The sequence below is a fragment of the Rhinolophus ferrumequinum genome, chromosome 10 (assembly GCF_004115265.2).
Source record: "Rhinolophus ferrumequinum isolate MPI-CBG mRhiFer1 chromosome 10, mRhiFer1_v1.p, whole genome shotgun sequence".
Lineage (NCBI taxonomy): Eukaryota > Metazoa > Chordata > Mammalia > Chiroptera > Rhinolophidae > Rhinolophus > Rhinolophus ferrumequinum.
This window is the reverse complement of record NC_046293.1, coordinates 66,377,974-66,393,172: the sequence shown is the minus strand read 5'-3', so window position 1 is coordinate 66,393,172 and position 15,199 is coordinate 66,377,974. Positions and strand designations below refer to the sequence as shown.

At 33.7% G+C, this 15,199-nt stretch overlaps 1 protein-coding gene across 5 annotated transcripts in view; it reads left to right on the top strand.

The window, feature by feature from the left end:
• PTPRR (protein tyrosine phosphatase receptor type R) overlaps nt 1–15,199 on the top strand; it is a 245,428-nt gene that overhangs the window by 188,532 nt on the left and 41,697 nt on the right. For all 5 annotated transcript variants that reach the window (XM_033118286.1, XM_033118287.1, XM_033118288.1 and 2 more), the window contains one exon: nt 14,268–14,454. In XM_033118286.1, coding sequence (XP_032974177.1) covers nt 14,268–14,454 — 187 coding nt within the window. The remainder of the gene's footprint in view (nt 1–14,267; nt 14,455–15,199) is intronic.

Sequence of the window (15,199 nt, the reverse complement as noted above, 5' to 3'; positions counted from 1 at the left end):
ATATGTAACTTTAATTTTATATCAAAATATTGGCTGTTTCTAGAAAATTAGTTGGACATTGCTTTTGGCTTTTTTTCATTTGATTTGGTTGAAGCATGCAAATCTAGAACATTTTTTATTTACAGAAAAGCAGAGGGGTATATTTTCTACAGCAAGTATAAAAGTGTCCTTAACTTGACAAATTTCAGTTCACTATTTAAAATGTATATGGCATTTTGCATTCCAGAAATATTTATTTTTTGCCAGTCCATCTGCTCCTTGAACATGATATAGATAATAAAACAGAGTGTCAAAGTAAGAATTCTTTCCTTTGTCTGGTATGCATGATATCTGCACTTGGATGAACGGCTATTCAATTTTCAAGGCTATCTTGCAGTTATTTCATCTGATAGTACAGAAGAGAAGACCCAGAAATAAAAATGAATTACTAAGAATGGCATCGAATCAACATATTCCAGTTACTTGAGGGGAAAAGCTTATTTTAACTATTGGCAACTGTGTTCAATAATTTACACTTAACCATCTATCCTCGTCCGAGAGTCATCGCTGATAATGGGATTGTGTGTTTGCGTTGGCAAGAATGTGATCATAGTGATCCAATCAAGTCCCCCTCTCTTCATTTATCGCTAACACAACTCTTCCAGGTACTGGAGGCCTTCCTTCCACCTGAGAAGTGATAGAACTTTAAATGCAATCCATGGCCACAGAGTAACCCAGCAAAGTCCCGGACTCTTTGCTGGCCAAAGGAAGCAACTCCCTACTCTGAAATTCCAAGGTGAAAGGCCAACGACTTTAGAGCGCCACAGACGTCCTGGTTTATTCCTACAGCGTTCTAACTGACCCAAGCTCACGACTGCATTGCTGGGTGGTGCACTTTTAAATGAACACTGAACAAACATAGGCATGTATATTTAAATAAATTGCTGTTCTCAGATAAGCATTTGGGAAAACTCTGGAGACAGCAGATTTTCATAGTTCTGCCTCAGAGTTCATTTTAGGTAAGGGTAGACTTTGATGTGCCCTGGTGACTGACTGAAGCTATCTGCTCCTTACATCACATGGCTGAGAAGGGTTTCTAGAAGGGTTCACATGGATAGTAAATTAATTGCTTATTAAAATAGCTAATTCTTTTCGTGAATGTGAACATTTTCCTTTTGAAAATTTAATTTTGTAAATGTTCATCTCCAATGATGAAGAGCAAGTTCAAAGATTTGGAATAAAGAAATGTGCTCTTTAGGTAAGTAACCTCTACCCCTATAGCCTCCTAGGCACCACTATTCCATGATAGGCTGCAAAATATTTGAATCATCCAAATGGGTTTCTTTCCTCAAATACTGTATACAGTCCTCAAGATCACAGCCCATGTCTTATTAAGACCATTGGCATGGTTTCTAGAAAATAATAGGCACTTAATAAATGCTTGTTGTTGAACTAAGTTTTTCCCAGCTTTATGGTTAAGAATAAAGTCTCAGGATTCACACTACCTGTAGTCACATACCTTAGTGCATGATAAGTTACTTAACATCTTTAGTTTCCCTATATATAAAATGGGGAAAAGTATAATACTCCTTCGAAAATTGTTGTAAGAATTAAATGAGATAATACAAGTAAACCACCTCTTGCACACTTAGCTTAATAAATGTGAACTACCATCATCTTCATCAACATCATTGTTAGCACTTATCGCATACATTAATTACATTACAACATTACATTATTACAACTGTTTTAGCCACATAGCCACCTTGGGATTATGGGCATTTCTCATCCTGGGGCCAGTTGGTTATGGCTCTAGGAGTTTAATGAAAAACTAAGCCAGGACTCCTGCTTGACTCTAGTTAGAAGGAAGATAGAGTCAGTGAAAATTAAGACTTTATTTTTTTTATTAAAAATTATTGGGGTGACAATGGTTTGTAAAATTATATAGGTTTCAATTATACAATTCTGTATAACATCATCTATATGTCACATTGTGTGTTCACCACCCAGAGTCAGTTCCTCTTCCATCACCATATATTTGATCCCGTTTACCCTCTTCTACCATCTCTCCTCCCCCTTTACCCTCTGGTAACCACTAAACTATTATCTGTGTCTATGAGTTTTTGTTTCTTTATTTGTTTGTCTTGTTCATTTGTTGCTTTCACTTTTATATCCCACATATCAGTGAAGTCATATGGTTCTCAATTTTTTTCTGTCTGACTTATTTCGCTTAGCATAGTAATCTCAAGATCCATCCATGTTGTCACAAATGGCACTTATTTCATCTTTTGTTATGGCTGAGTAGTATTCCATTGTGTATATATACCACATCTTCTTTAGCCAATCATCTATTGAAGGACACTTTGGTTGTTTTCATCTCTTGGCCACCATAAATAAAGCTGCAATGAACATCAGAGCACATATATCTTTTTCTTCCTTCTCTTTTCCTGCAACCTCCCACACCCTTTGCCAAGAGGGGGTGAAAATGAGGAAATTTGCACTGTGACTACAAATGTATAACCTGCACGTTTCCAAATACGCGCTGGTGGAAAAGAAGATACCCTTGTTAGATTTCTGGTGTTTGTGTGTGTGTATGTCCGTAAAGAAATAAATTAAATTTAATATTTGCCTGAAAGAGAACGAAAACATATATTGAAGGGAAAAGCAACGCAGGGCATCACAACAGTTTAGAGATATGTTAAGAAAATTTGTTACCCCAGTTACATACTAGGAAATTTGCTGCCTATTACTTGATACAGATATATGGAATCTTGAGCTGTGTGATAAAATGGTTGCATATTTTCATTCATGAAGCCCATGATGGGACTGTACTGTTACTAACATATATTATTCTTGTTTTATGTGATCGTATTCTCTAACATGTCTGTGGTATTATGCAAACACATATACTACCTGTTGACTACAAAATTTTCCATAGATGTCACACCAGCTAAAAATGATCAGAGCTGCCACTGCCCATGGGTCTATATGTATTCCAGTGAAGCTATATAGGTCCTGCCAGTTAAAAACAGTGTCTCTGGGAAATGTTTTCAGTGTTTCTGACCCATTCCCTCCCTTCCTTCTTTTCCTTCCTTTTTTCTTCCTTCCTTCCTTCTTTCCTTTCCTCCTTTTTTCTCTTTCTATCAACATTTTTATCATTAAAATGAGGCTATGATAAAATTATAACAAAGATTGACCATAAGATCTTGACAATTTTTTTTTACCGTTCTCTAATTCCAGAATATTTTCATCACTCCAAAAAGAAACCCCACACCCATTAGCCTTCAAACCCCAATGCCCTGCACTTCAACCCCTGGCAACTACCTATCTACTTTCCATCTCCATGGATATGCCTATTCTGGACATTTTATATAAATGGAATAATAAAATATGTGACCTTTCGTGTTTAGTTTCTTTCACTTAACATACAGTTTTCAAGGTTCATTCATGTTGTAGCATGAATGTTGTTTCAGTACCTCATTCCTTTTTGTGAATAATATTATACTGTAAGGATATACCACATTTATATATGAATTCATCAGCTGATGGACATTTGGATTATTTCTGTTTTGGGAAAATTTATTATTATGAATAATGTTGCTATAAATATTGTACACTTTTTGTGTGAACAGATGTTTTCATTTCTCTTGGATATATACCAAGGAATGAAATTGCTTGGTCATATGGTAACTATAGGTTTAACATTTTGAGGAACTGCCAAACTGTTTTTCCAAAGCCGCTACACCATCTTACATTCCCACCAGCAATGTATGCAGGTTCCAATTTCCCCACATCCTCTCCAACACTTGTTACTGTCCCTCTTTTTTATATAGCATTCCTAGAGAGTGTGAAGTGGTATCACCTTCTGGTTTTGATTTGATGATGTCTAATGATATTGAACATCTTTTATTATTTACCTCTTGATTTTCATTTACATTCCACTGGTCTATAAATCTATCCTTATGCTAATGCCACTGTTTGGGTTAGTGTGGCTTTATAGTAAGTTTTTAAATCAGGAATTGTGAGTCCCCCAACTTTGTTCTTTGTCAAGATGACTTTGGCCATTCTGGGTTCCTTGTATTTCCATAAGCATTTTAAGTCAGATTGTCAATTTCTTCAAAAAAGCCACTTGGGATTGTTGGCAGAGATTGTGTTAACTCTGCAGATCAATTTCAGGAGTATTGCCACCTTAACAATATTAAGCCTTCCAATCCATAAACATGGTATGTCCTTGCATTTATTCAGGTCTTTAATTTCTTTCAATGATGTTTTGTAGTTCTCAGTGTACAACTCTTGCACTTTTTGCAAAGTTTATTCTCTTTGATGATATAAATGGAATTTTTTTCTGAATTTCATTTTCAGATTATTCATTGCTAATATATAGAAATACAGTTAATTTCTTATATTGATTTTGTATCATACAACTGTGTGGAACTTGAGTATTATTTTTAATTTTTGTGTGTGTGGGTTCCTTGGAGTTTTCTATACATGAAATCATGGCATATGCAGATAGACGTTTCTCTTCAGATTGCACAATTCAGTTTTAAAAACTTGGGCTATATGACCAGACATTGGGAAAAAAAAAAAAACTGAAGAAGCTGAGAAGTTGTATATTTTTTGATGATTCACATTTTAGCTGAATTCTATGGATCATTGTAATTATGTGAGTCATTTCTGGTATTGAAAGTAAATAAATACATTTAATTTAGTTGTAATGTTCAGGGCTAAAAGAGTTTTTTGGTAATTGATTGCTCAAAGAGATGGGATGTTAGCATTGTATTGTGTTACTTAGAAAATATCATTTTGTGTGTGTGTGTGTATATCAACTAAAATTCAAAAAAAGATTTCTCATTTCAGAAAGAATGGTTTATTCATTGAGACTTATTAATATTTCTTCAGAATTGAATAATAAAAAAATAATTTAAAAATTTCTTTAGCATCATCTTTTTCTTAACTAATTATATGAACTTGGAAAAACTAAACTTGGGAACTAAAATTAGAACTACCATCATTTTGTTCTTTTGTTAAAAAGGAAACAGTCTCCTCACCATGAGTGACAGTCAAAACAATACCAAATTCCAAAAAAAGAATAAAAATTAATCATACTTGGTTACAAGACAAAGCACTACTTTTTTTTTCTTTTGTAGAACAAAATTACCACAGATCTTTAGGATGTTAATGTTCAGACTTCATTGATATTTAAATAAGATTCAAACTAAATATCAACGGTAACATTTTCTGTACCTGGTTCATCTCGGCTTCTCCATTCTAAATTTTCAAACTCCTGTGTAACATTGTCCCCCACGTCTCCTATTTTCAGAAGGATGAGAAAAGCCAACAGAGCACAGTAATTATACATAGCATCACCCTAACCAATTCATTTGCAACCATTCATTCATGCAGACACAAGTTTTGCTTTCCATGTGTTCAGCACTGGATGCAGAGGGAGGAAGTTCTCACTTTGGGGTCTGTCATTTCTAGTGAAAGTGATGTATTGGAGACATATTGGAAAAATTGCTAAGAGGTTTCAGAGCAAAGAGTTCCTAGCATTTGGGGAATTGAATCGAAAAGAGTTGGGGCTAGCTCATTTTAGTCCTAGAGAGCAGAATTGCAGGTTGATTGGCTTGCCTAGAGCATAGATCTGGATAAGGACAAAATAGGCGATGAGGCTGGAGAAATGTCCATGGAATCGATGAGAAAGCATCGTGTGTCCAAGGGTAGCTATTTGTGAGTTTTATTATCATATTTGCAGTGCTCAAACGTAATTCTGGTGAAATCTGGAAGAAAACATATTGGACTAGGATACTTTAAAGTTAGGAAACCCTGCTAGGGAGCTACTGCAGGGTCTGAACAAGAGATAAAAAGGATCTCAGCTCATTCAATGTCAGGGAGCCCCAAGAGTTAGTCTTCAAGCTGCTGCTATACTCCATGTGTCCAGTGATTTCTCCAAACTCAGAGATTTTGACATAGTTGTTTGTTTGTTTGTTTATTAAAGTTTATTGGGTAAAGGGGATTGACTTCGTTTTTAAAATTCCTTGACCTAAAAATAATCATGGAAATACATAAACATTCCTATTCATTTGCAGTCTGCCTATAGTAGTGAAAAACTGAAAACACCTTAGCATCCAAAAATAAGGTATTCTTTAAGTAAACTATGGTACATCGATACAATGAAATATTATAGTGTTTAAATAGGTTTAAAGACATGAACAGATATTCATTATATATTTAGTTAAATAAAAATCAAGTCATGAAAGAATATGTAAAAATCTAGAGTTTGTCATATATAGATAAAGATAGATATTTTATGTATCTGTATAGAGATGTTTTGCATCTATGTATACATATAGAGTTGAAGGACATAGATGCAAAATATTATTAGCAGTAACTCTAAATGTTGGTGTTATGGGGTATTTTTCTTTCTTTTTGTATCTATATAGTTTTTCTATAGTGAGTATGCATTATTTTTTATTGAAAAAAAAACTTATTTTAAGGATATGAGACAAGAATTTTAAGGGCTCATGTGTGAAAAATTGTCCCAACTTATATGACCACTGACTGTGCATATGTATACGTGCTATTGACTCTTCATCACTAACCAACTTTCCCAACTTTGCCTTCTTCAAATCAGTGTATATGCCATATACGTAGTTTCCATATAGTCATATATATTCATAGAGTGAAGTAAGAATTACCATAATTAATCATTATTAATTATTATAATCATTCAAACATGTGTGTTACATAGCAGATATTAGACTGGAAATGTTTACATCTTTTTGCTTTTTTAACTTTTATAATGTGAATCAACTCTGTGAGTTTTATTATTATCCCCAGTTGCAGATTAAGGAGTCTAAGGCCAAAAGAACTTAAGTGAAACATTGCTTTAAACTCAGATTCCAAGGTTAACGCTCAAAGGACAGTGTCACAAGTTCAATTTATGGCTTTTTTTAATAATTTTTTTTTGTAAAATAATAAAAGAAAGGTATGGTAAATTTGTCCTGTCATATATAATATATATATATATATATATAATATGTTATATATTATATATAATATATCATATGTATATTTTATATATACACATGCAATATATATATGCATGTATATTATCGGGGGTGCCAAAAAAATGTATGCAAGTGGACACTTTACTCAACATTGCTCAAGTAGTAGTTCACCGTAATCAGAAGTGTCTGGACGCTGATGGTAACCACTTTGAGCAGCTCTTATAATTGCAGAAGTCAAACGTGACTTGTATTCATCTTTTGTTATCAGTATATATTGTGTATTACAATTATAATAGTTTTTTCCTTTCTTAAAATATGTATACATTTTTTGGCACTATATATATGTACACACATATATATACACATATCTATATACATATATGTGTGTGTATATATGTATATATATTCTCTATGTATAAAAGGTCAAATATTATATGAATTCAAAATTTTTTATGTAATCACTCAAAAGGCAGAGCAACATTTTACTTAATAAAGTAGGTGGTTTCAACTAGGGAAATCAATCACTTCCCACATCAAAATCGTTCCCTATGTTATAAGATTTTCTTTCTGCTTTAGAGTGAAATTCATTTATCATCTTCCTGGGCCTGTGCCTGGTACCTTTTACACTTATTACATTTCTTCCCTACAGGATTTCCTTTGGGAAATTTTACTGTGAATGGTCACAGTACCTATTCATTTATTTCTGCTTCTAGAAATTAATAACAGTGCATTTATGTCACATTTAACTTTCCAAGAACTTTGAATTTAAGTCACAGTTTAACTTAGCACTCTCTATATATTTTTTTAAATTTTACCCTCTTATCTGTGAAGTGATCCAGGAAGGGGCTTAATATTCTATCTAATTATTCAAAGATAAAAAGATAGAAACAGCCAACTGTTCATTCAATACCATTACCTTTGGAATTTAAAAATGATAGAATACGGAGTTTCAAAAAATTGTTGAAGCTAGTCAATTTATACATAGTAAAGGAATTCCATCTCTCTATATCACTACTGTTTTCTCTGTTGTTATTCAAAACAGTCAGAACTTTTTTCTTTTTCTTTTTAATTAGAAGTCCCCTGGAAACTAAATTTGTGGACAACTTGAATGAGCAAAATTAAATAAGAAAAATCAAGTTGAGGGTGGGAAGAGGCTTAAGGTCACCTTTATGATCAAGCCAAGAATGTCAAATTGTGATCATTGTGATTAAAACACACAAGGAGGGAAGGTTGGACCGAAGTTCTTAGAGTCACAACATTTCAGATCTGGAGAGAATGTCAATATTAAACTTCTAACTTCTCACCATGTAGGATTAGGTGTGTATACTAATAAAGACTGCTCTGAATGAATTGTGTATTTTTTATAGGAAAAAAATGAAGATTGGAAAAGCTCTCAAAGATCAAATCTGTTTGCTTACATTCTTGTGCTAAATTCTTCTTATAATCTTTTGAAGCATATTTTTCCATTCTGGTTTCAAATACTTCAAGATAAGCAGCTGCTACCATTTCCCACTGAGACTTAATGTCAAAATCCAATAGTTTCAGAAGTACATCTTCCAGAACTATGGCAAATTTATCATTTGTGCCATTTTATTCTTTGACTCCCATTTCTGTTCCTTATTGGGTGCTAAATAAGGTGCCAGGCTTGAAGTGTCACTGTTCTCCGTGGCCAAAGTACTGCTAAAGGAGCAGCCAGATCTGAAAATTACACAGAGCCCAGGATTATGAAGGTGCAAGGTCTATCCCTTCTGCTTACTTCCAGCTTCTAAAATCCAGTGCATCGGCCCCCTGACCAGGAAAACAAATGCCTAGTTTTGAGTTATTCCATCATTCATTTGTAGCGTTCTTATATTTTTAGCTGTTTTTCCTTTCCACCTCTTTCTTGGTCATTAGAAGTAGTGATGCAGAATTGAACAATTTCAACAGAGAGTTGTTTATATTTTCTTCTTGAAATTGATGTGTGGCCCTGGCCCGTAATATTTATACATGTTTTCCTTTTTACTTAATTGTAATTAGCATGCTGTTTATTGCATTCCTTTTACCTTTCCTTAAGAATTTGCTTTTTCCTTCAATTGTTTGCATTGGTATCTTTTGAATTTCCTCCCTCTTATTTATTTTTTGGCATAAATAATAATTGGTGCTACAGTGGGAGCTTGATAAAGCTTTTTATTATGTTCCCTTTTGTCCAACAGCAATCATGAGGCATAAAAAAAGTCTAAACAGTTTTTCCAGAGTTACACAACAGAAGAGAAGCAAAGTTTTTAATAAGAGTTTGTGTTCTTAGTTTTCCACATTCTGTTTTTATTTAAAGGTCCAGGTCTCCTTCTAATATTTCTGTTGATTTTTTTTTCCTCTAAATCCTTTAGATTTTTTTCCTGTATCTTAATTTGAATTTTCTCTTAAATTCTTATGTTTGTTTTATTTTTAAAATGCCTTTCTAATTCTATCCTCACTTCTTACCATTTTGGCTTATGGGTACTCTGGAACAAATTCACATTCTTTTCATTCAGTGAAGTTGTATTTTCTCCTCCAGAGCATTAGTCAGTGATGCTAGTTAAAAACCTAATACTCCCACACATGGGGGTGCCAAAAAAATGTATACAAGTGAAAACTTTGGTCAACATTGCTCAAGCAGTAGTTCGCCGTAATCAGAAATGTCTGAATGCTTTGAGCACCTCTTGTAATTGCAGAAGTCAAACGTGACTTGTATTCATCTTTTGTTATCAGTATATACTGAGTATTACAATTTTAGTACAGTTTTTCTTTCTTAAAATGTGTATACATTTTTTGGCACCCTCTGTATATAAAAATTATCACTTCTCTAGATTGTTCAATAAATTATATTAGAATTATTGATAATTTATTTGCGGGGAATAAATCTAAGTGATTCTCATCTGTACCACATCCCAAAATAAATTACAAATAAATTAAAAGACTAACTTTTTAAAAAATCTTAACTTCCAGGAGAATTTCTGTGTATTAAAGCAAAGTAAGAAACCACTAAAGAAAAGATGAGTATGTTTAACTGAATATAAATATAACTTTTTAAAAATCTTTAGTATTTTAAGGCAATAAAAAACTATATTTGCAACAGATATATCTGAGAAATAATGACTATCTCATATACAATAGTAATCAATAAGAAATACATTAATATAATGTAAACATTAAGAAAGATCGTGAACAATTTGCAAAGGATCAATAAATAAACCATAGACATATGAAAATGTATTTATCTCTAACCAAAGAAAAAAATTAAAACAATAAGCTGCTACCATTACTGCCTATAAAATAGCAAAATTTAAGTTAATTTAAATGGTAGTGAAGTTTATGTGACTATGAGTGATTTTAATTCCTTTTTTAAAATATCTAAATTATACAAATTTTCTACAATAAACATGTATTTTTATAATGAAGAAAAGACACTTTAAAATATATATGGATGTGTATTTAATCTCTCCTCTCCAAGCACAAGATATGACTAAGAAGTTTCCAAATTTTTAAGTTGTTTCTACTGACACAATTTCCTAATTCCACCATATTTCAATAAACCTAAATATTGTTTGTTCCTTGAAAATAAGAATTAACAAAAGCAGAGATTTTTCCAAGTTAATGACATCCTCTGGTAATATTTCACAGCCGGGATAGGAGAGTACTTACCATGAAAAGGGCTATTTTGTGGAAAATGCTCTCTGTAAGGTCAACAGCCTGTGCAAGTTTAACTCCGTAATTAACTTTTGAGATATTGTCTGAAGTGTTGAGGTGAAGTGCTCTGGAATTGTTTGGGGCTTGGGGGAAATGGATTTGCCATAATGAAGGGAAATTTTAAGATAGAAGGTTATCAAGAAGGATGTATTTTTCTTTAGTGACAAATGTGTAGATTCTATCCATTGATTTCCAAACGTTAAAGTTAGTCTCTGCAAACAATTTTGAAGGTTTTGTGAAAATCTCTTAAAATGGATCTCTTAAAGAAGCAGAAGGTGAGAGTTAAGTAGGACTTTATTCGTTATTAGTCAAATTTAGTAATGGCTAGGCATCACTTTTTATTAGCAGTTTACTTACACTATCTGGTTAATCCTCATAATAACCCTCTGAAATATATACAATTAATTATTCATTTCACAAAAGAGGAGGGAATTGAGAAGCAATAAGGCTAAATAGCCTGGTGGAAGGTCCACCATAGGGACATGGAAGAGGCAGGATTTGGGCCCCGACAACTATGACTGTAAAGGTTGAATTTGTACCCCTGAATACTGTGCATAGGGCACTGCGTAGTTTAACATAATCTGTCCACCATACCCTTTGAGTGGCAAAGCAGAAAGAACTTGGGTTTTAAATTCTAAATTGGAAAGAACCTTTGTTCCATTATTGTGTTCCTCAGTTAGTTACTTATTTACCTGGAAAATGGAGAAGTAATAATTGAGAGAGCAGCTGTGGAGATTAAGATACCACACATGAAAGTACAGCGCTTGGCAAATAATAGATGCTTAATAAATATTAGTTTCTTTTATTCCCTTGACAGAAAAAGTTATTCTTTCTTTACTAAGTCAATTTGCATGAAAATGTTTCCATTGTTCACAGTTTATCCAAAATACTAAGAAAATTTACTCACTATATCAAATGGACCTTAGTTAGGTGTGGGATCTCAGAGGCTTTTAATCTCAGGTTTGGCCAGGGTATGCTCTGGGAAATCAAAACAGAAGTTGCTATATATAACCTGATATTCTGAATTCTCTCTTTTCTGGATTTCGGCAGACTTGTTCTAGTCTTTTAGTTTCTATGATTCTTGCCTGCCTCTCTTCTCTCCTACACAACCCTGTCCCTCAATTCCCAAAGACATATTTATACCACTGAACTCTAACTTAAACTGCTTACAAGCCATTTTTTCAAAGATGCCTTATCATTTCCTGTTCCCACACTTTTTTTTTTCCTGCCAGGCTCTCTCTCTAAAATAACCCTCTACCCAAAATGTATCTATTGACCTTTCACTTTCAAGGTCCAACTCAAATGCCTCCAATTACACACATCTGCTCTAACCACTCTGAATGGGTAAGACCTCACCTTCTACTGGGTAGCACTGGGTAGCACTCAGTTGACAAATTGCAAATATTTTTGTCTGTTGGAACTGAAAATTGACTGAATGCAATAATGGTTTAAAATGGTGTCTGATTAGCATCCCTTCTGGAGCTTCCCCCAACTCATTATGAAAATATCTATGAAACCAGCAAAAGCTGAATTCTCACAAATACACTAAAAACGAAGACCAATAGACAGCCTATTATCAGAATCAGGAAGGAATTTCTACCAATTTAAAGGCAAAAAGATGTGGATTGAGAAACTTTAAAAACTGCTTTCCCACTAAAAAGAGATTAAAATTTTCTGTCCGAAAATAGAACCACTCTTTGCTCCTCTTCAACTCCTTGCCTTTTACCCAGAAGTACAGGAGCCCTGTCCATCACCACCAACAGCCACACACACACACACACACACACACACACACGCAAAGCACATGCACACACACGCACGCACACACACACAGTGGAGGGGTCAAACATCCTTCTAACAGGTAGGTGATATTTTATGGGTATCTAGAATGCTATTCAATAATCCCTAATGCAGTCATCCAAAAGAGTTAAAAATAATAATAGGAACTAGAAAAGGTTTTTCAAGAACATGCCCAAAAAAAGCAAGTATGGCAATATTAATTTTTTTAAAAGTCAGATATGAAACCAGACATAAAATTAATGGGGAAAAAAGGTATTTAATATTGATAAAATTTACAGTGAAGATGTAATTATGAATCTCTTTAAGAAACACAATATCTAAAATACCTAAAATAAATAAAGTAAAAACTGGCAGACATAAATATAAGGAAAAAATAACAAACACTGTTATTGTGAAAGACTCAAATACACATATCTCAGGCTTTGACAAATCCAGTAGGAGTAAAGTGCAAACACTTAAATAACCATCAAGTAAAGCAGAAATTAAAGCTACAACCTTATATCATTTAGAAATTAACCAAAATGACAACATCATATATCAAATTATAGAATGGCAAAAAAGCTGCAACCAGAGGCAGAAACATTGGAGGAAGGAACTGATATGTTTGTGTTTAATGGGATTTTTGTTGTATGTTTTAATAATTTTCCATTGTTTAAAATTAAGCTGTAGTCACTTGAATATTTTCGGATGTAGTACTCCATAAAAATGTAAAACATTATTCAAAACAAATAATATGCTGGGCCTAGTATCTACTCTTATTGTCTTTACTCTCATTTGTCTTGATCTATTTTACCCTGCTCTCCATTTCCTTGGAACACCAATCACTTGGCACTATATTTAATCACCTGACACATATCTAGGCACCTTTAAGTTGAACAGTTCTTACGAATACAATCTCTAACTTTGAAGCTCAGGCTCGCACACACTGTTTTATACTAGTTACTCCTTGATTCTACGTAGCTAATATAAGAGGCACTCACACCTTCTATCCAGGACACAAAGGGCCTCAATCAGAGGGAGGATCCCCACCTCACCTCCCAACCAAAGGAGGGATATTAAGAGGGAAGATAAATTATAACTCAGAATGAGGGTCTGTGACCTTACGAGTTTATCACCAAATTAAATGAATACATACATACATATGCAAATAAACACACATATACATGCATATATACATATATACATAAATGCAGGATACAAATGTTATCTTTTAGGCATTCGCTCAGAATTTACAAAAATATACACATTTTTAAACCTTTAAATTCTATTTCAATGGCAATAATTTGGACTAAAATAAAGGGATTGTTTTTTCCTCTGAGCTTCCCATATCCAATATAATCACGACTACAGAATACTGATGTCAAAAATAGTAGGTGGCTATATGATTTATATACTGGACTCTTGGACATACATATAAAAATAGTTGGCTTGTGTTACATCTGATTCCTTGATTCCAATGTAATGTTTACTTTTCCTAAATTTTTCACTTAATATAATTAGCCATCCCATTATTTCTGTGAAAAGTATATTCATTTAATAAATTATAGTGCATTCTCTCAATTCAGAGTTATTTTCAACAACAAAATTGTCAGTTCCCTGAAAAGAAGCTATGGATAGGTACTATAGTCAATTATGGTACCATAAGAGAAAAAGATATTTGGTCCTTATTTCTGAAAAAGTGCTCACTGAATTGTGTGTATGTAACAAAAGATAATTTTGTGCACTCAAAATAATCCATGTGGTATTTAAACCCAATTACGTTCTTTTCTAATGTAGACGAGGGTCCAATGTATCTCTTACATTGGACATGAGTAGCTTGGGGAATGTTGAACCTTTTGTGGCTATACCAACCCCACGGGAGAAGGTCGCAATGGAGTATCTGCAGTCAGCCAGCCGAATTCTCACAAGGTCGCAGCTGAAGGACATTGTGGCAAGTTCACGTTTACTCCAAAGTGAATTCATGGTGAGCCAGCTGTTTATCATTCACCCTTCATTAAGTATTTTGATGAATTAGGCACTAGAGGCACATACTAAAATGGCATGACCCTCCACTGAACAATAAACAAATAGTTCCAGTTCAAAGGGTTAAGTACAAGGGTTTTAGATTCACCCTGCAGCTCATCAAGATTGATGTGTTCAAACTAGACTGTGATAGCTAAATTGAGGCAGACTACTAGGAGCTGGCCAGGCAAAGAAGTGGCAAGAGAAGCTGGGCAGATGAAGGGCATTCCTGGAAGAAGGAACGGGCTTGCTGCCACTGTTTGGGGATATCAGGGATGATACCCTGATCATCTCCTGTTGATCAATTATTTGAGCAACAGGTGTATATCATGCTCTTTAACGAAATAAGGAACACAGGGGAAGACCAAATGTGGGCTAAAAATGATTGTGAGTTTCAGCGAAAAATGCTGGTGATAATTTAATTCATGAGCTTCCCATATCCAGTAAGAATAGAGATGGATTAGACAATCTTAGGTTTAGTTGTTGCCCAAGAGAAATATCCATTTTATAGATCACTTTACATCTTGAATCAGTTGTACATCTTAAGCCATAATTGTTGAGAATAATAAATTGATCATTTTAGGGTCACTACAGATATTTGCAACTACCCTAACAGTGAAAGATCCAGCAATGGATTAGATCTGCTATTAGCTTCACCAACTATGATTAAGTGCTTAAAGTAAAGCACAAACATGCAGTTTTTTAAA